At 42.6% G+C, this 21,753-nt stretch overlaps 1 protein-coding gene across 1 annotated transcript; it reads left to right on the top strand.

Annotated features, from left to right (window-relative positions):
- The first annotated feature begins 13,570 nt into the window (after positions 1-13,570).
- LOC121584239 (tRNA-splicing endonuclease subunit Sen54-like) lies at positions 13,571-20,390 on the top strand. Its single transcript, XM_041900072.2, has 11 exons — positions 13,571-13,816; positions 14,210-14,368; positions 14,592-14,655; positions 14,829-14,912; positions 15,125-15,223; positions 15,345-15,397; positions 15,528-15,629; positions 15,762-16,378; positions 16,576-16,636; positions 19,038-19,151; positions 19,264-20,390. The coding sequence occupies exons 1-11, from the start codon at positions 13,761-13,763 to the stop codon at positions 19,412-19,414; spliced, it is 1,560 nt and encodes a 519-aa protein (XP_041756006.2). The 5' UTR covers positions 13,571-13,760; the 3' UTR covers positions 19,415-20,390.
- The last annotated feature ends 1,363 nt before the right edge of the window (positions 20,391-21,753 follow it).

Genomic DNA, 21,753 nt, shown 5'->3' with positions numbered 1-21,753 from the left:
AAAAACAAGTAGGAAAGGGAGAAGTAAAAAATACAAAATAAACATTCAGCTAGGTTAACAAGAGGCCCTGACCCAGGAGGTCACAAACCGAAGAACATATCAGCCACTAGAACGAGGGCACCAGGGTGTTGCCTTCACAATGTATTTCTCCTCGTTGCCCCACAACTCCATTGGTATTCAACCAGGCTGTGTACTGCAAAGGAGGGAGCGAGCCGCCGATGGCTTGGGCAGCTCTACTCGTGAGTTCAGCTTATCCATCGGCTACAGAAAAGAGGGAAAAAGGAAAAGTGTTAAGAAGAGAGAGAGGGGGAATACATCTTTTTTATCACACGGCCAATGAAAGGCTGGTCTCCAGGGTAACTGCTGGTGCCATTGTTATGTAGACTTGGGGGAGAATGGGAGATGGTATGTTACTGGTCCCTGCAAGGCCCGGGGAGGGGTTGATTAGGGTTGTGGACGGATGGCGTGGAAAGAGAGGGAGGTGGACAGCCCGCTCAGATTTATTATAGTGACGGTGTAAGTCTTTGTAAAAGTGCACTTACCTTACCAAAGTGAACCTCTACTCACACCCCCCTTCTGGGTGGGGAGGGGGTAGATTCACAGGGTCTGCATTAAAACACTGCACTGTCTTGTTCGTTTTCCCCCTTTTATACCCTGCCAGGGTATACTATGTATTGGAATAAGCCTCTTATGTTGTTCAGTCAAGTGAATGCCCTAGATAGTGCTCTGAATGGCCAATCATATGGGTAAAATAGATGCACTGTGCCATACACAGCCCTGACAAGATAAGTGGATCACTACAGACCACTTTATTTTGTACCGTATGTTGCTAGTTTGTCATCTCTGTTGAGTGGGTGTGTGGAGGCGGAAGTAAAAATGTGCCTTATCACATTTTCACTATAGTGCATGAAAAATCAACAAGGTTACCACACACCATAAAACCCATCAGAGAAGCCCTTAAGTTTTATGGTGTGCTTTTGTGTTGATTTTACTATGCTCTGAAAAAACCTCTAGATACATATGTTTTAGTACAGGTTCACTGCTGTGAAATGATACAAAATACTGGTAAAAGAAGAATATGTCAAAGGTCAAATAGAATCAAAGTCAATATTAGGCTGATGCCATATGTGTTTGATATGTGGAGGTCAGGTGAAAGCTGTGGACCATTGTCAGACGGATGTGTGGTGGTGGGTGTATATTTGGTGTGACTGTGTGTGTGTGTGCGTGTGTGTGTGTGTTCTCCGCTGCTGCAGCAGTGTGGGCCGTTGTCTCTTTGTCAGTGAGACACAGGCAGAGGGGTAATCTGACATCCATCAGCAGCTTAGTGAGCAATATACACAGTGTGTAACCACAGGGAAACAATACCCAGGGAAACAGTGGGAGGGCCCAGCATTCATTACACAAGGCTGGGGACGATCTTTTGTAGGTGCTGAAGAAGACAGAATGAGACAGCAAATGATCGCAGTGACATTTCTGGGGTTTTGCAGTAAACTTGAACTTTTTCCCCTATGGCTGAGAGAGGATGTTCCTAAGGGAGTTGTTATCTTCCATGGAGGTTACTATTAGAGAGATGGAAAACCAACCAGTCAGTTTAAGGGTGCCATGCTTTGCTGTTAGGAAGAGGGAACCAGACGGATGTACTAAAATGAATAGGGGGGAAATAATATGTGGGTTCAAAGTGTATTTGTATTTATTATGGATCCCCATTAGTAGTTGCCAAGGCAGCAGCTACTCTTCTTGGGGTCCAGCAAAATTAAGACAGTTACATACTGTACAATTTTCAAAACATTACATTACATTTCACAACAGATTTCACAACATATCAAGTGTGTGCCCTCAGGCCACTACCACATATCTACTACACAAAATCCATGTGTACGTGTGTATAGTACATATGTTATCGTGTGTGTCTGTGTCTGCGTCTCTTCACAGTCCTCGCTGTTCCATAAGGTGTATTTTTTATCTGTTTTTTCAATCTGATTTGACTGCTTGCATGAGTTACTTGATGTGGAATAGAGTTCCATGTAGTCATGGCTCTATGTAGTACTGTGCGCCTCCCATAGTCTGTTCTGGGGACTGTGAAGAGACCTCCGGTGGCATGTCTTGTGGGGTATGCATGGGTGAGCTGTGTGCCAGTCGTTTAAACAGACAGCTTGGTGCATTCGACATGTCAATACTTCTCACAAATACAAGGAGTGATGAAGTCAATCGCTCATCTACTTTGAGCCAGGAAAGATTGACATGCGCCCTCCATGTACATTTAAGGGCCAGCCGTGCTGCCCTGTTCTGGGCCAATTGTAATTTTCCTAAGTCCCTCTTTGCGGCACCTGACCACAAGACTGGACAGTCGTCCAGGTGCAACAAAACTATGACAGTTTATAATCCAGGGTTACCCCAAGCAGTTTATTCTCCTCAACTTGCTCAACTTCCACATTATTCATTACAATATTTAGTTGAGGTTTAGGGTTTAGTGAATGATTTGTCCCAAATACAATGCTTTTAGTTTTTGAACTATTTAGGACTAACTTATTTCTTGCCACCCATTCTGAAACTGTCTGCAGCTCTTTGTTAAGTGTTGCAGTGATTTCACTTGCTGTGGTAGCTGACATGTATAGTGTTGAGTCATCAGCATACATAGACACATAGGCTTTACTCAGAGCCAGTGGCAGGTCATTAGTAAAGATTGAATAAAGTAATGGGCCTAGACAGCTGCCTTGGGGAATGCCTGACTCTACCTGGATAATGTTGGAGAGGCTTTCATTAAAGAACACCCTTTGTGTTCTGTTAGCCAGGTAACTCTCGATCCACAATATAGCAGGGGATGTAAAGCCTTAACACATACATTTTTCCAGCAGCAGATTATGATCGATAATGTCAAAAGCTGCACTGAAGTCTAACAAAACAGCTCCCACAATGTTTTTATCATCAATTTCTCTAAGCTAAGTCATTTGTGTAAGTGCCGTACATGTTGAATGCCCTTCCCTATAAGTGTGCTGAAAATCTGTTGTTAACTTGTTTACTGTGAAATAGCATTGTATCTGGTCAAACACAATATTTTCCAAAAGTTTATTAAAGTTGGTAACAGGCTGATTGGTCAGCTGTTTGAGCCAGTAAAGGGTGCTTTGCTATTCTTGGGTAGCGGAATGACTTTTGCTTCCCTCCAGGCCTGAGGGCACACACTTTCCTGTAGGCTTAGATTGAAGAGATGGCAAATAGGTGTGGCAATATCGTCCACTATCATCCTCAGTAATTTTCCATCCAAGTTTTCAGACCCAAGTGGCTTGTCATTGTTGATAGACAACAATACTTTTTCCACCTCTTCCACACTCACTTTCCAGAATTCAAAATTACAATGCTTGTCTTTCATAATTTTGTCAGTTATGCATGGATGTGCAGGTTCAGAATTTGTTGTTGGCATGTCATGGCTAAGTTTGCTAATCTTCCCAATGAAAAAATCATTAAAATAGTTGGCAATATCAGTGGGTTCTGTTATGAATGAGCCATCTGATTCAATGAATGATGGAGCCAAGTTTGCCTTTTTGCCTAAAATGTCATTTAAGGTGCTCCAAAGCTTTTAACTATCATTCTTTATATCATTTATATTTGTTTCATAGTACAGTTTCTTCTTCTTTTTGTTCAGTTTAGTCACATGATTTCTCAATTTACAGTACATTTGCCAATCGGCTGTGCAGCCAGACTTATTTGCCATTCCTTTTGCCTCATTCCTCTCAACCATAACATTTTTCAATTCCTCATCAATCCACAGGTATTTAACAGCTTGTATAGTCATGGGTGCCTGCTTATTAGTAACTGGAATAAGCAATTTCAAAAATGTGTCAAGTGCAGCGTCTAGTTTACCGCAGTTTACCGATCACTGCACCTGTACACAGCCCATCTGTAATTAGCCCATCCAACTACCTCATCCCCATATTGTTATTTATTTTGCTAATTTGCACCCCAGTATCTTTATTTGCATATCATCTCTTGCACATCTATCATTCCAGTGTTAATACGAAATTGTAACTATTTTGCACTATGGCCTATTTATTGCCTTACCTCCATAATTTACAACATTCGCACACACTGTATATATATTTTCTGTTGTATTATTGACTTTATGTTTTGTTTACCCCATATGTAACTCTGTGTTGTTGTTTTTATCGCACTGCTTTGCTTTATCTTGGCCAGGTCACAGTTGTAAATGAGAACTTGTTCTCAACTGGCTTACCTGGTTAAATAAAGGTTAAATAAAGAAATTAAATAGTTGCTCCTCATTAAACAACACAGACCAGAAAATATTCTTTACATTTTCAACATAGGAATTACTACAAAACGTATTGTACGACCTCTTATACACTATATTAAGGCCAAACTTTTGAACTCTGGTTTTCCTAGATACTATAAAGTGTATAAATGAATAATGTAAATAAATACATTAAACGATTGCAATTAAAGTTCAGCATTATGGTTAGCTGTACTAATCGTTTTAGAAATGTGCACCTGTCAAGAAGTGTTCCCTACTCAGACGTAAGTGTTATGTGTCATGGTTCCTGTGTTTCCTAATTAGCATGTATGTTACGCCCACCCGGTAACAACCAGCAAGGTGAGTCACTCCAGAGAGAGAACAATAGTCCCAGAGATCTAGTCCCTCTGAAGCCGCTGAAAGCAGAATCAGTCTCAGTTTACACCTGTCTTCAACATCTCACATCATCGTTCCCCCAGTTTACACCTGTCTTCAACATCTCACATCATCGTTCCCCCAGTTTACACCTGTCTTCAACATCTCACATCATCGTTCCCCCAGTTTACACCTGTCTTCAACATCTCACATCATCGTTCCCCCAGTTTACACCTGTCTTCAACATCTCACATCATCGTTCCCCCAGTTTACACCTGTCTTCAACATCTCACATCATCGTTCCCCAGTTTACACCTGTCTTCAACATCTCACATCATCGTTCCCCCAGTTTACACCTGTCTTCAACATCTCACATCATCGTTCCCCCAGTTTACACCTGTCTTCAACATCTCACATCATCGTTCCCCCAGTTTACACCTGTCTTCAACATCTCACATCATCGTTCCCCCAGTTTACACCTGTCTTCAACATCTCACATCATCGTTCCCCCAGTTTACACCTGTCTTCAACATCTCACATCATCGTTCCCCCAGTTTACACCTGTCTTCAACATCTCACATCATCGTTCCCCCTTAGCAAGGAAGAAATGCAGCTGATCATGACATGATGTGGCAAAAATATACAGTATGATGTTGGAGGAATTCATGAATTGGTTGTAGCAGTGGAAGCTGGAGTGTGGGCCCTCTATGCATTTCCCAGCAAGCCTTGCGGCAGTGATAAACTAAAGCACCCTGTTGGCCCTGAGCAGGTGACGCAGGGAGACAGCGAAGCCATTGTGCAGACAGACAATACAACAGCAGCGATGCACACCTTGGCCACATACCTCTGGAGGAAGTGACCAGGTCACCTGACACCTGATCGTGCCGTACCCTAGAGAGAGCTCCTCAGACTGTCCCTCCCTTGGGGGGTGGAGGGGAGGGACTTTTACTGAGAGGAACAAAAAACAAACATAAACAAGGACCATGGCAGCTGGGGGCAGGCTGAGCCGTATGCGTTCCTGGCAGCCGTGGCCCGACCTTGGCCGGGCAAGCCCAGACCTGCCTCTCAATGCTGGGAGGGAGAGGCACCAAGCCGCTTGCAGGACTTGGCCTGACTCAATGAGAAAATAAAATAACACTCATACAAGAGCATAGTAAGCTCTTTCCACCTCACTCCCTTTTTTATTGATTCCTTTATTTCTTTATTTCTCAACACTCATCGGATTCCAGCAAACGGCTTGGCTGCTGCCCCCCTTTGCTTTTTACTACAGAGGATACTTTCTCTTTTCTCTTATTCCACTCTTACTCGCTCCTTTCCAGACTTTAATTTGATTTCTTTATTTCTTTGTTTTTCACAGTGGAGACGAGGCTTTGAAACGTTGCTGTTTTACATATCTTAGGAGCTCCCCTCAATAGGTGAGCTGCCGTGGCGACAAAAGCCACAAAAGCCCCCCAGGCCTGGTCCAAGCGTAGGACCCCCTCACTGCTTGGCTCAGCCAGAACTTTTTCTCAGTACCCCTCCACGGCTCTGTCTCTCCATTCATTGGTGTTGCCTCTCACCCCCAGCAAAGAGCCCGGCGGTTTGCAGCGGGTGCATCCACTAAATGACTTGATCGGAGGAGACGTGGGATGGAGTGAAACAGAGACCTCCCTGGCCATTTTCCACACCACATCACAGCCCCCAGTATGAATCTCTCTCTCTCTCTCTCTCTCTCTCTAATGTATTACCTTTTATTGTGGCATAAACACAACCAATCATGATGTTTTCATCTGATTGTCAAACATCACTTCAAAGGGCTCCTTTACTAGGCGACCCACACACGTTCATCCACTCCCAACATATTTCCAGCCTCCAAACAGTGGTGAATGGAAAGAGATATCTGTTACACAAAACACCACAAAGTGTAATGACATTTTGCCGATTGTCATTAGGCCAGAATTTATGCATCCACTGCTGTCCGCGCGCGTTTCCGTGTCGGCCATTCATCTCTGCCTTGGCAAAATTCTAACCACATCGCATTTTGGAGCGTATGCTATAGCACCCGTGTTGAAGTCCATTCGCTCATTTTTCATGCCTCTGACATGCGGTAGCCTAATGATAAATAATGGTGTGATAGCCTACAGTTTTCTTGACATTTTGTTTCAATTATTGTGATAGGCTCGGACTGTACCGCCTTACTTTCACCCCTGTCTCCCTCTCTCTCTTTCTCTCTTCTCATCTCTGCTATCAGTCATTTGCAGTGTGGGGTGTTAATGAGACTAGGTTGATTTGTGTGTGACGATGGGAATGCTTTATTACCTTACCGGTCAGAGCCTTTAAAAAAACATGTCAGGATTTCACATTCTTTTTTGTGCAGAATTATAGGATGTGTACTGTTCAAAACAGGTCAGAGGATACAAAATGAAGCATAACATAGGTCTCTGTTTACTTTTAACTGCTGCTTTAAGGTCCTTAGTCAGTTGACAAACAGTGGTTGGCTTGATGTGTCAGCTGTGTAAAGGAGTTGATCAAACATTCAAACTGTGTGTGTGTGTTTGCATGTGTGTGTGTCAGAATGCGGTTGCTCCACCTGACTGGCTGCGGTAGATCGGATCAGGGCAGCCACCTCTTGCTGCTGTCTTTACAGCTTGGCAATGGGAGGGGCCAGGGTGTTTGCGTGGGTGATCTTTAGCCCCCTGTCAGGGATCAGACAAACACTTATTAACTGAGAGGAATGCAAACAAGAGAAAGCTAGAGCTGGGACACAAGACAGGACAGGGATGGAGGAGTAGGAGGGGTGCCCCCGTCTTATAACTCCCCACGCAGGGATTTATCCAGAACATTCTAGAACAATGGAGCTCCACTGGGGGAGTAGGTCCTAGAACACTGTGACCTTCTATGTTACAGAATAAAACATATTACACAGCATGTTGCTCTTACATAGTTTTAGTAAGTTACATTTGTACTATTTTCTGTTATTCAGGTTAAAAGCATCTAATAACTGAATTCATGTTTCAAATGTTATCAAATCAAATACATTTTTATTTGCCACATGCACCGAATACAACAGGTGAACTTACAGTGAACAATACTTACAGTGAAATGCTTACTTACAAGCTATTAACCAACAATGCAGTTTTAAGAAAACAATAGATAAAAAATAAAAATAAAAAATAATTAAAGAGCAGCAGTAAAATAAATGCAAATAGTCTGGGTAGCCATGATTAGCTGTTCTTGAGTCTTATGGCTTGAGGGTAGAAGCTGTTAAGAAGCCTTTTGGACCTAGACTTGGCTCTCTGGTACCGCTTGCCGTGCGGAAATCCTGCAGCGCCCGCAAGGTCCCCCTGCTCAAGAAAGCAAGAGGAGTGGAACAAAATGCTCAAGAGGAGTGGAACAAAATCCCTCCTGAGATGTGTGCAAACCTGGTGGCCAACTACAAGAAACATCTGACCTCTGTGATTGCCAATAAGGGTTTTGCCACCAAGTACTAAGTCATGTTTTACAGAGGGGTCAAATACTTATTTTCCTCATTAAACTGCAAATCAATTTATAACATTTTTGACATGAGTTTTTCTGGATTTTTTTGTTGTTATTCTGTCTCTCACTGTTCAAATAAACCTACTATTAAAATTATAGACTGATCATGTCTTTGTCAGTGGGCAAACGTACAAAATCAGCAGGGGATCAAATACTTTTTCCCCCTCACTGTAGTTATCCGGAACAGCTGATGCTCTCATGCATGCTTCAGTGTTGCTTGCCTCGAAGCGAGCATAGAAGTGATTTAGCTCGTCTGGTAGGCTTGTGTCACTGGGCAGCTCGCGGCTGTGCTTCCCTTTGTAGTCTGTAATAGTTTGCAAGCCCTGCCACATCCGACGAGGGTTGGAGCCAGTGTAGTACGATTCAATCTTAGTCCTGTATTGACTCTTTGCCTGTTTGATGGTTCGTCTGAGGGCATACGGGATTTCTTATAAGCGTCCGGGTTAGAGTCCCGCTCCTTGAAAGCGGCAGCTCTACCCTTTAGCTCAGTGCGGATGTTGCCTGTAATCCATGGCTTCTGGTTGGGGTATGTACAGTTGAAGTCAGAAGTTTACATACACTTAGGTTGGAGTCATTAAAACACGTTTTTCAACCACTCCACAAATCCTTGTTAACAAACTATAGTTTTGGCAAGTCTACTTTGTGCATGACACAAGTAATTTTTCCAACAATTGTTTAAAGACAAAATTGTTTATAATTCACTGTTTCACAATTTCAGTGGGTCAGAAGTTTACATACACTAAGTTGACTGTGCCTTTAAACAGCTTGGAAAATTCCAGAAAATTATGTCATGGCTTTAGAAGCTTCTGATAGGCTAATTGACATCATTTCAGTCAATTGAAGGTGTACCTGTGGATGTATTTCAAGGCCTACCTTCAAACTCAGTGCCTCTTTGCTTGACATCATGGGCAATGCTACCAAATAATAATTCAGTGTATGTAAACTTCTGACCCACTGGGAATGTGATGAAAGAAATAAAAGCTGAAATAAATCATTATCTCTAATATTATTCGGACATTTCACATTCTTAAAATAAAGTAGTGATCCTAACTGACCTAAGACAGGGAATTTTTACTAGGATTAAATGTTAGGAATTGTGAAAAACTGAGTTTAAATGTATTTGGCTAAGGTGTATGTAAACTTCCGACTTCAACTTTACGTACGGTCACTGTGGGGACGACGTCAGATGTACTTATTGATGAAGCCAGTGACTGATGTGGTGTACTCCTTAATGCCATCGGAAGAATCATATTCCAGTCACCCGACATAGCTTCATTTATAAGGCCACAAAGGTACTATTCTCTTGTTGCAAGGTACAATGTAGACAGGTGTGAGAGGTGTGAGGGAGCATTGCCACCTGTTTTGTCTCTACATACCTGTAGTCACCATGTTATAACTTGTGAAAGTGGCTTGGGACTAGTGGAGGGAGGAAGGGCCATGGATCGTCCCCTTGTCACACTGAGAGGGTGCCAATGAAAGTGCACTGAGACTGAAGGCAAATGACAACAGATTTAACAGATTAGTGCCGGAGGACCCACAGCACTTGGATGAGACTGAGCGTGATGCTGAGGATGTGAGGTGTTAGACCCTCTCTGTGGTGTGCCTTTGTTTGCTAATGGTTTAGGGCTAGGCAGTCAGGTTTACCACTGCCCTCAAGATCTGTTTGCAAATAATCCTGATTGCTGGATATGTGTAGCCTATAAATAGACATACTGAACCTTTTCTTTAGTTTGAATGTGAACGTATGTTTTGGTGGACGGTAGTGGGGTGGGTACATTTGGTTTAGTATTTCATTGCAGGGGGCTGGATTATTTCCTACATTCTACTCGTTACATCTCCACAATTTTATTTGACTGGTAACCCAAGTAAATGTAATTTAAAAGGCCCAATGTACCATACCATATTAAATACTGGATGTTGACTTTGTGTAAATTCCTCTGTCTGTATTCTGTCTGTACATTTGCCTATTTTATTTTACCTTTATTTAACTAGGCAAGTCAGTTAAGAACAAATTCTTATTTACAATGACGGCCCACACCGGCCAAACCCGGACGACGCTGGGCCAATTGTGCGCCGCACTATGGGACTCCCAATCACGGCCGGTTGTGATACAGCCTGGAATCGAACCAGGGGGTCTGTAGTGACGCCTCAAGCACTGAGCACTCAAGCACTGAGATGCAGTGCCTTAGACCGCTGCGCCACTCGGGAGCTACTGCTGGCAGCACCACTTCACTAAGTCAAATTCTGGGGATGGGTAAATGGACTTGGTGAATATAAATGATTCTGATTCTAAAGAATTGAAATCTTCAATCTAATCTTCTACTTCTCTATACTGGGCGCTATAACTGTGTGAGCAATAAGGATGACCTTTTAGTGTGACCTCTCTGGCAGTCAGCCCCTCAGTGTAACAGTTACTGGGGTCCTTAGGGTGTGTTTTGCAAGTCAACAATCCAAAGAAAGCAGGAATACCCTGCTCTGGCTGATTGAGAATGCAAAGGCCCAATTCAGTGCATTAAATAACAGATTAAAGAGTCAGGCCGACTGAAAGGCCACAGCGCAACCCCAGACCAGGGAATTAAGGAAACATGAATAAGATGAATAAGATGTGGAGACTCACACACAAAGGCACTGTGTCACTCACACAAGAGACAGGAATGTTGATGTCACGTCTCGCACGGGAATACGTCAAGGTGTAAAACATGCTATGCCACGGTTGACTGAAACGTTTTATTACTTATTATTATTGTTTGAAATACTGTGCGTATGTCCACAAATATCTATACATGTAGCTCATTATTGAGGATTTTTTATTTTACTCCAGACTACAGATGTGATAGCAGCACTATGGAGCTTTAATAATCTGATAAATATTGTTATATCAGAAGTCTTTCCGCATGGGTGGCCTAGTTAGGCAAGAAGACACAGCATTGTCAGCTCTGGTAGTGGTCACCATGGAGATGGGCTAGACTTGGGGAGCTATCCGGCTTACTGGAAACGTGGTTCATTGTTGACTTTCAGGGAAGGGGAGGGGGCCTGCTTGTGGGGTGAGGGGTGGGAGGGGAGGGGAGCATGGTCTCTTACTTCCTGGTAGTATGGACGTTTACTCAGTGGGGCATTCTCTCATTGTCCATGCATCTAAATGCATCTCTCTCAATGACTCGTGGCCAGGCCTGTCAAAGGGCAAGTTGCAAGGAGGTTGCACATACAGTACCAGTCAAAAGTTTGGACACACCTACTCATTCAAGGACTTTTCTTAATTTTTTACTATTTTCTACATTGTAGAGTAATAGTGAAGACATTAAAACTATGAAATAACACATATGGAATCATGTAGTAAGCAAAAAACTGTAAACAAATCAAAACAAATTTTATATTTGAGATTCTTCAAATAGCCACCCTTTGCCTTGATGACAGCTTTGCACACTCTTGGCATTCTCTCAACCAGCTTCACCTGGAATGTTTTTCCAACAGTCTTGAAGGAGTCCAGCTTTTCCTTCACTCTGCGGTCCGACTCAACCCGAACAAAATCAATTGGGTTGAGGTCAGGGGATTGTGGAGGCCAGGTCATCTGATGCAGCACTCCATCACTCTCCTTCTTGGTAAAATAGCCCTTACACAGCCTGGAGGTGTGTTGGGTCATTGTCCTGTTGAAAAACAAATGATAGTCCCACTAAGCCCAAACCAGATGGGATGGCGTATCACTGCAGAATGCTGTGGTAGCCATACTAGTTAAGTGTGTTTTGAATTAAAAATAAATCACAGGCGGTGTCACCAGCAAAGCACCCCCACACCATAACACCTCCTCCTCCATGCTTTACGGTGGGAAATACATATGCAGAGATCATCCGTTCACCCATACCGCGTCTCACAATGCCACGGCGGTTGGACCCAAAAATCTCAAATTTGGCTCCAGACCAAAGGACACATTTCCACCGGTCTAATGTCCATTGCTTGTGTTTCTTGGCCCAAGCAAGTCTCTACTGCTTATTGGTGTCCTTTAGTAGTGGTTTCTTTGCCGCAAGTTGACCATGAAGGCCTGAATCACACACTCTCCTCTGAACAGTTGATGTTGAGATGTGTCTGTTACTTGAACTCTGTGAAGCATTTATTTGGGCTGCAATTTCTGAGGCTGGTAACTCTAATGAACTTCTCTGCAGCAGAGGTAACTCTGGGTCTTCCATTCCTGTGGCGGTCCTCATGAGAGCCAGTTTCATCAAAGCGCTTGATGGTTTTTGTGACTGCACTTGAAGAAACGTTAAAAGTTATTGAACTGTTCCGTATTGACTGACCTTCATGTCTTAAAGTAATGATGGACTGTTGTTTCTCTTTGCTTATTTGAGCTGTTCTTGCCATAATATGGACTTGGTCTTTTACCAAATAGGGATATTTTTTACATTTTACTTTTCTTTTTTTGTCATTTAGCAGACGCTCTTATCCAGAGCAACTTACAGGAACAATTAGGGTTAAGTGCCTTGCTCAAGGGCACATCGACAGATTTTTCACCTAGTCAGCTCTGGGATTAGAACCAGCGACCTTTCGGTTACTGGCACAACGCTCTTAACCACTAAGCTACCTGATATCTTCTGTATACCACTCCTACCTTGTCACAACACAACTGATTGGCTCAAATTCCACAAATTAACTTTTAAGAAGGCACACCTGTTAATTGAAATGAATTCCAGGTGACTACCTCATGAAGCTGGTTAAGACAATGCCAAGAGTGTGCAAAGCTGTCATCAAGGCAAAGGGTGGCTATTTGAAGAATCTCAAATATAAAATATATTTTGATTTGTTTAACACTGTTTTGGTTACTATATGATTCCATATGTGTTATTTCATAGTTTTGATGTCTTCACTATTATTCTACAATGTAAAAAATAGTAAAAATAAAGAAAAACCCTTGAATGAGTAGGTGTGTCCAAACTTTTGATTGGTAGTGTATAATACATGCACCCTTCCAAGAGCCCTTTCATTCACAACATTGGTAAACTATTTACATTGAAAGTGAGAAAATAAAAATATGATATGATAAAAATGCAAAGAAGGCATTTATCAATATTAGTAAAAATAAGGTTATCACATATGAATGACATTCCAGTGATACTATGGAGCAATAAGATTGTGTTTAACACTTGACTATTTAGAGAATTGCAACACATTCTTAGCCAGGTGATATCATTTTTTTTATAGTCATGCTTTGTTTAACAACTAAGCTGCAGGTCTGGGAGACTGTTTTCCTTGTGGCCTCATCACAGCAGATAAAAAGCCTTATTCATTAGCATCAGTGGCATTCCTGAAATAAAAATGTAAAATGTTGTGCTTTGCTGTCCTCTTGTGAACTTTATGAGAACTTCTCTCAAAACTGTATAGAGAGGTGCACTAGGACCCAGTCGTCACTAGTTAACACAGCCACAATGTCATAATTATAGCTAAACCCCCGTCTATTTCTACAATTTAGATTCTTCAAATCAGATTTGAAACCTAACCCTAACTTGAAATTAAGACCCAAAAACGAATGTTTGTTTGGAAAAAAAAATACGATACAGACAATTTTGACTTTGTGGCTGTCTTATCTAGTTGAAACCCTAGGACCCAGGATGACTTGACGGCAGTCTACCTATCAAACATGGCTGAGCAAAACAAAACATCAGCTGAAGTCGAATTCGGCAATGAATTACTAAGGTAAGTGTACAGTTTGAACGCCTTGTTTTTGAATAGTCACTGGGTGAATAGTTTTTACATAATCGTTTTTGTTAAATAAGCTAGCTAATTTCGTACAGTTTTGTTGTGAAATTCGAACTGTTTACTTATACACGTGTTAGCAGCTAGCTAGCTAGCTAACCCTCATAGACGTTAACTGCTACGGACAACGCTAGCTATGGAATATGTGGTCGCCCTATCTGTCAGCGGTCGAATATTTTAATGGATGTCTAACCGAATTAACTAAATGGAAGAGCGGCATTTTTTGGGTGGTGATTTCTTACCATATATAGTGAGTAAGATATGTAGCCAATGCTGACACCAATTGTAGACAGTCAGTCCCTGCAACTTATTGTGCTTCTGATTCAATCACAGCCCATCTGAGCTTTTCGAAGCCCGCACGCGCAGCCACAAGATCCCGGTGCGCGGGCAGAAGGATTTCATTCCCACTGGGTCGGATCGCCAAAGGAATAGGCTTCAGCAGAGTTTGGACGAGCACTGGAATCTAGTATCTGAGGATCGAGTGGAGAGGCTGTGAGTAATGGATGGATGGAGGAACCAAGGACGACAAGACTAGAGTGACAGCCACTAGTATAATTAGATACTGTATGTGCCATCAACTTTATGTTGTTGGTGTGGGTAGGTGATTAGACATAGTCCATATGTATTTGCAGCTAAATATACATGTAAATTCATTGGTATTACTGTTCTTTAAAGCTGGTGGCTTGACTGACTCCTTGTATGTTTTTGTGCCCAGGGGGAACCTGGTGAAGGCTGTGTGGATTCCCAGTGACAGGATAGTGGAGCTGCAGTCACCAGCGGTGAGTAATGGTCCATCAGAGAGAGAGGGACTTTGCCATGACAAACTCTCTGCCTCTGCTGATGTCTATTCGAACTCACCTAGAGCTCACCTCTCATTAACATTTAGTATAGGCTAATGTCTAAAGATTTCACATGAAAACTGACATTACATTACTTCTCTATTCTGCCCTAGGGGAAGTTTTGGCAGACTATGGGGTTTTCTGCCAATGGTAAGCAATGTCTACATCCAGAAGAGGCGCTCTATCTAATGGAGTGTGTAAGTGCATGGGCTCTGCGTTGCCAATAAACATGTTAAATTGGGGAGTTGTTACCAGCTCACACCATTCAGGTTATAACTATCCCTAGCCGGAATGTTGTTAACCTAATAAAGACATTTCCATTAGTTTGATATGTGGATCCAAATAAGACTAACATGTAACATGTATTTTTCTTATAATTGTAATCCCTTGTGATCCTCATAATGAATAGGGAAACCTGCAAGTGTTCTACCAAGACCTGCCACTGTCCATCCAAGAGGGCTATGAGAGATTTCTATACTCAAAGACAATGAGTATACAGCATTACCAGGTATGAGAAAATACAATATAATAACATTTAAGCAGGTATAAACGATGAATCACAGAGAGTAAAGATCCTAAATCATAAACGTATGATTTGACCTAACATGATGATTTTATTTCTTCTAAAGGTTTTTGGCCATTTGAAGCGACTTGGCTATGTGGTGAACAGATTTGATCCCAGGTAATTGTCTCCCGCACGGGCATGAACTAGTCTAGATTCTAAGGCCATTCCTTCCCTTTAACTGGAACCTTTTCCTAAGTTGCATGCAAGCGACTATTTATGATCTGAGGATTGGTGTTGTTCCCTGTAGTTCTGTGCCATCGCAGTATGAGAGGCAGTTGAACCTGCCCGATTCCCGAGACAGATCAGGAAGACTTCCGAAGAGGAAACGCAGCCACAGCCCCACCCCCAGGTGAGTGAGCAGACACAGACACACCCAGTTTATATTTAGACATGGTTTAATCACTCAGTCAACCTACACGCCTCAAAGCGATTACTGTCCAATGTGAAACCATGCATTTCTGACTCTTCTACTGTGCTCCAGGCACACAGGAACACAGGAGGGCCCCACTTCTAAGAGAATGGAGGAGAAAGACTGCAACATAGAGGAAGAGGACAAGAATCATGATCTCACAGCCCCAGACATTGATGAAATCCTGACAGCATCACACGTTGACCCCACCACCTCAACCGAGGGTGGCCAGGGCAGGAGCTGGTGGTCAAAGGAAGGCTCCCCAGACCCTGACCCTGAGCTGCCAGGTCAGCTCCAGAGCTCTGGCTCCCCACGCTGGGACTTCAGCTCCATCCCCTTCCCAGACCTGGGCTCTAGACGCTGGCTCCCCAGCAGCCTGACCTCCCCAGACCCCTGCCTGCTGCCCGGGGCTGTGGGGTCAGTGGGGGCTTGCGATGTGGCCCCCTGGCTGCAGAGGCTCAACCTGCGGGAGGTGAGAATGTCCCGGCGGGAGAGGGAGAGGGAGCGGGACAGGGACCGGTACCGGAGGGACGTCAACCAGGACAGAGAGGTACGACGTTGCAGGAACTGGGCAGAGTACCGGGAGCTGCAGGAGAGAAGGATTCAACGGAGCCGCAGAGATAGGCCGGCACACCTGTGGGAGGGGCCGGTCACACCCCTACATGACCCTGCACAGGTCTCTTCAACTGGTAAGACTAACTGGACCTCATTGCTGTCAATGACAAGTTCATATAAGTTCCCATATCTGTTTACTCTCTGTGATTCATCGTTACATGAACTCATTATCCCATGTGGTTTACCGAAGTTTAATTACATTGTTCATAAGCAGTATCATAAATGGTTAAAGGTCTAAATGGTTTTGACATTTCTTCCTTCTTGGACGCAGGTGAGCTGCTGGATAAAATCAATGTGATCAAATCCACACGGCTGCTGGAGGGAGCATCCAGGTATTCCTCTCTTTAGGATCTTATCTAGAAACCATAAGTGAATTTAGTAGGAAATGCTAGTTATTTTTTAGGCTTTTCTGAGTGTTCCATCCCGGTTTGTGGTAATTGGATCTCCCTGCTCATTCATCATAACATCTATTAAGATGAGTGAAATTACAGTTAACGAAATTGTACCCTTAATCCAGTATAAACTAATGTATAGAATTTATTATACAAGAGACTAAATTCACAAATTCTACAGCACAATGGCAGAGTCATGTCTTAAGTGTAAAACTAATAATGACTCAATAATCCATGCCTTCTGGGAATGCTATAAAGTCCAGAAGTTGTGGGCGGAGATAGAAAGTTGTCAGTCAGAAGTATTAGAATGTAAATGTACTTTTAATCCGTCTGTCTGCATATTTCAAGACATGGCATATGGGGGAGTACAGTCGTGGTCAAAAGTTTTGAGAATGACACAAATACTAATTTTCACAAAGTCTGCTGCCTCAGTTTTGATGATGGCAATTTGCATATACTCCAGAATGTCATGAAGAGTGATCAAATGAATTGCAATTAATTGCAAAGTCCCTCTTTGCCATGAAAATGAACGTAATCCCCCCAAAACATTTCCACTGCATTTCAGCCCTGCCACAAAAGGACCAGCTGCCATCATGTCAGTGATTCTCTCGTTAACACAGGTGAGTGTTGACGAGGACAAGGCTAGAGATCACTCTGTCATGCTGATTGAGTTAGAATAACAGACTGGAAGCTTTTAAAAGGAGGGCGGTGCTTGAAATCATTGTTCTTCCTCTGTTAACCATGGTTACCTACAAGGAAACACGTGCCGTCATCATTGCTTTGCACAAAAAGGGCTTCACAGGCAAGGATATTGCTGCTAGTAAGATTGCACCTAAATCAACCATTTATTGGATCATCAAGAACTTCAAGGAGACAGGTTCAATTGTTGTGAAGAAGGCGTCAGGGCGCCCAAGAAAGTCCAGCAAGCTCCAGGACCGTCTCCTAAAGTTGATTCAGCTGCGGGATCGGGGCACCACCAGTGCAGAGCTTGCTCAGGAATGGCAGCAGGCAGGTGTGAGTGCATCTGCACGCACAGTGAGACGAAGACTTTTGGAGGATGGCCTGGTGTCAAGAAGGGCAGCAAAGAAGCCACTTCTCTCCAGGGAAAACATCAGGGACAGACTGATATTCTGCAAAAGGTACAGGGATTGGACTGCTGAGGACTGGGGTAAAGTCATTTTCTCTGATGAATCCCCTTTCCGATTGTTTGGGGCATCCGGAAAAAAGCTTGTCCGGAGAAGAGAAGGTGAGCGCTACCATCAGTCCTGTTTCATGCCAACAGTAAAGCATCCTGAGACCATTCATGTGTGGGGTTGCTTCTCAGTCAAGGGAGTGGGCTCACTCACAATTTTGCCTAAGAACACAGCCATGAATAAAGAATGGTACCCAACACATCCTCCGAGAGCAACTTCTCCCAACCATCCATAAGGCAAAAGTGATAACTAAGTGGCTCAGGGAACAAAACATCGACATTTTGGGTCCATGGCCAGGAAACTCCCCAGACCTTAATCCCATTGAGAACTTGTGGTCGATCCTCAAGAGGCGGGTGGACAAACAAAAACCCACAAATTCTGACATACTCCAAGCATTGATTATGCAAGAATGGGCTGCCATCAGTCAGGATGTGGCCCAGAAGTTAATTGACAGCATGCCAGGGCGGATTGCAGAGGTCTTGAAAAAGAAGGGTCAACACTGCAAATATTGACTCTTTGTATAAACTTAATGTAATTGTCAATAAAAGCCTTTGACACTTATGGAATGCTTGTAATTATACTTCAGTATACCATAGTAACATCTGACAAAAATATCTCATAACACTGAAGCAGCAAACTTTGTGAAGACCAATACTTGTCATTCTCAAAACTTTTGACCACGACTGTAGTGAGATACCCAATGGGCTGGATGATTCTCATCACTCATCTTGAAAAAAAATTATACTAAAAATGGGGAAATCTGCCATCATTAACAAAATTGAAAAATCTAATGATTTATTATTGAAATAGCATGGGTGACCGAGGAAAAACAAATTGATACAATTTAAGACCAAGTGGCAAACAATAATGCAGGCACTAGGGATGAGGGTGTGAGCATGCGTTTCTGGGCAGATTAGATGTAGTCATTGTTTGTGTGGGTCTGTAAATTGTTGTTCGTATAAGTTTGTATATGGAGTGAAAAAATAAATAAGATGAGTGAAACCCTATACTGTGGGTTTGTTGAATATGATTAATATTGTCTTAGGATGACATATACAATATGACGTAGTGGTGCCTGCCATATAAATATATTACATCTATTTCTATGGTGCCTGCATGTGTTTTGACATTGGGCCTTGTCCTCTCAGTTTGAAAGGTTCAGAGGAGTGGAGGATCCGTTTCAACATTTACCAACCCGACACGGTCGCTGAATTCAAGAAGAGCACTCCCGGAAAACCCTATTCTCGCATGTGTGTGTGCAGGTAAACATCCAAAAACTGGCGGGGGTGTGTTTGCATACTTTATAATCACTTTTAAAAAATGCATTATTATCAAATGCTACTGCACAACGAATAATGTGCTGTCTTCTCCCAGTTTCGATGGTCCAGTGCCTGACTTGTGGACACTGAAATTGCTGGCTTTCCAAAGTGGGGACATCCCGGTCACCTATGCAGTGGTGGACCACGGGGACATCTCCTTCTACTCCTTCAAGGATTTCCAGATACCCACAGACATGTCCTTCTGAGGGCCTGACCACAGCAAACAGTCACAGAGCCCTAGTTTAACTACTGTACCCTGCCAGGACTGACTGGGGTGGATCTGAAACTCTGCAACTAATGCCAAAGAAATCACACTGCTTGATGATGTAGTATGCCTTCCTCCTGTGTTGCAGACTTCTTTTAGTGGCATATGATCGTCTGCATCTGATTGAAGGTAACCTACATAGTCACCTCTCCAAACAATGTCACCATGTCTCATACCAAGCATGGTTTTGTAAAGACTGAAGATTTTGAACCGAATTGACTCGGTTTTCTTCTGCCTTTATCTCATCACCACCATTTGGTTTCCTGGTATTCATATACTGTGTCAGGAGTGGCTTCACTAGGTATGCACTTAGTATAGATACGGTATGTGTAGATTATTCGTATAGCTCAGCCCTTTGTTTTTGTCTGCTATCTGCCCATGTTTGAGATGTATCGAGTCAGCTTTACTGACTGGCCTTTTGTTGTTGTAACCTCACGTTTAAGTTACCTGACTCCTGTTCTCTTGTTTTTGTTTCAAATTGCTTGTAAATGGTGGTCTGTATCTGTAGAGTTTCTTCACTTTATGATTTTGTGGTTGAGTTATTGTTGCATCGTTCTCATTGGTTTACTGTCCTTCCTAACAAAACCAATCCCCCCCAAACCCAAGTAGTGCCTACCATACACTTCTGCCCATGACATAAAGAAAATAACCTTTATTCTACTTTTATGACATTCTGTCTGCAATCTATGGGTCTAGTAAGCCTCTCTGTAATAATGTTTTCTTTCAATTTCCTTTGGGTGGCGTAATCTGAAAATGTAAAGCACATACTCTTCTCTCATATCAGTCCACAAACTCAGTGGTGGTAAAACATTCAGTTGAGGTTACTGACCACAACCTGCTCCTCTCAGCTCTAGCTTACCAGCAAACCCTGTCCATCTGTGACGTGCAGTACAATAATAAACTGGATCTCCACCCTTCAGGATCACATTGTCTCTAAGTTAATAGGTGCATCAAACTGCTGATTTGATTCATAATAGAAGGGTCATTCCATGAAGAGTGCCTTTTGCATCCTTTTCATATTTTAAGGAGGAATTGTTCACCAATATTGCATTTTAAAAGCATGTTATATTAAATGAAGTGCCCTTTAGTATAGACCACATGGAGAATTCAATTAATATGAATAAAGGCTTGCTAATGTGCCAAAATTCAGCATCAACCCTGTGCCACTTCTAGAAAGATTTTAACCCACTTAATCCCAAAATGTCTCCCAAGTTTCACCATCATTGTAAAGTCCTAGTTATTTTGTTGCTTTGACAGTCATTTCTGAAGATTATTATTTCATTTGATTAGTGATTTATTTAAATATGTCCCTCATTAAGGTCAACCCTTTTATGTGAACTGAACTCTCATTTTAAAATGGTGAAACTATTCCTTTAAAAATATTTTTCTAAAGAAACATTGAACATCTAATAGTCAAATCATAGAGTAAAAGCTGGTGAGCTGGTTCTACTATTTTTGTTGTTGCAATATTCTGGTGTTTTGTGGTGGGATAATGAGCGGTCGAGCATAACACATCAACCCTGTTACCCATAAACAGGCTAGACTATTTTTTACAATTTCATTTTTGTGAAGCTTGCATTTAATTGCTACTCCCTGTTGCACCCAACAAGCTTCCATTCCCTGTCACAATGGGATTTATGGCTGAATATAAGAAGACATATTAAACACTTACTTTATTTGGCACTTAATAGGAACTTACTATAGTTATTTATTTAACCTCTTGAGATGGGAAAAGTTGAACATGTGCTCTTTATGACAGAAGGTTTTGGCTTGAACACTGTACCTCTGACAATGGCCCTGAGTAAAGTCAACTAGCCTTTTGATTGATTGGGCCACACAATGTTCTCATACGCATATAAAACACAGCCCTCTCCCACTTGGACACCATTCTGCTGGACCTGTGAGCCTAAACATACAGCAATGAGCACTCTGTGGCTTCTGTGTTCACTCGCTCTGATGGGTGAGTTCTCATTTTTGATTTCTCTCAGCTCCTCTCTTTCTCCTTGTTCGTCTTTGGCTTCTAAGAGAATAATACATTTTTTAGCACATTATTCAAATTGAACTTGTGTATGAGTCCCATATTCTACCACATGTACGGATAACCCATCCACTGTGCCACTGTTTATCAGTTGTGATCCATGTCTTCTGTAATCTAAGGTGTAGGGTCTGTTCTCCTTAGCAGGTGGTGTCTCCACTATGGAGGACTGTTCCTACCGGCGTCTTCAGGATCACCTGGGTCTGTCACAGAAAAATGAGATTACAACAGGTCTGCGGCCTGTG

This window comes from Coregonus clupeaformis, unplaced genomic scaffold, assembly GCF_020615455.1.
Source record: "Coregonus clupeaformis isolate EN_2021a unplaced genomic scaffold, ASM2061545v1 scaf1138, whole genome shotgun sequence".
Classification (NCBI taxonomy): Eukaryota; Metazoa; Chordata; class Actinopteri; order Salmoniformes; family Salmonidae; genus Coregonus; species Coregonus clupeaformis.
Note: the sequence above shows the minus strand (reverse complement) of the source record. Positions and strands in the feature narration are given on the sequence as shown.

What these genes read in the sequence shown, in the direction of transcription:
- LOC121584239 (XM_041900072.2), top strand. Translation starts at nt 13,761, where the DNA reads ATGGCTGAGCAAAACAAAACATCAGCTGAAGTCGAATTCGGCAATGAA. An exon ending in TGGAGCTGCAGTCACCAGCG is followed by an intron (nt 14,656 to 14,828) that starts GTGAGTAATGGT and finishes ATTCTGCCCTAG; the next exon opens with GGGAAGTTTTGGCAGACTAT. An exon ending in TGAGTATACAGCATTACCAG is followed by an intron (nt 15,224 to 15,344) that starts GTATGAGAAAAT and finishes TTTCTTCTAAAG; the next exon opens with GTTTTTGGCCATTTGAAGCG.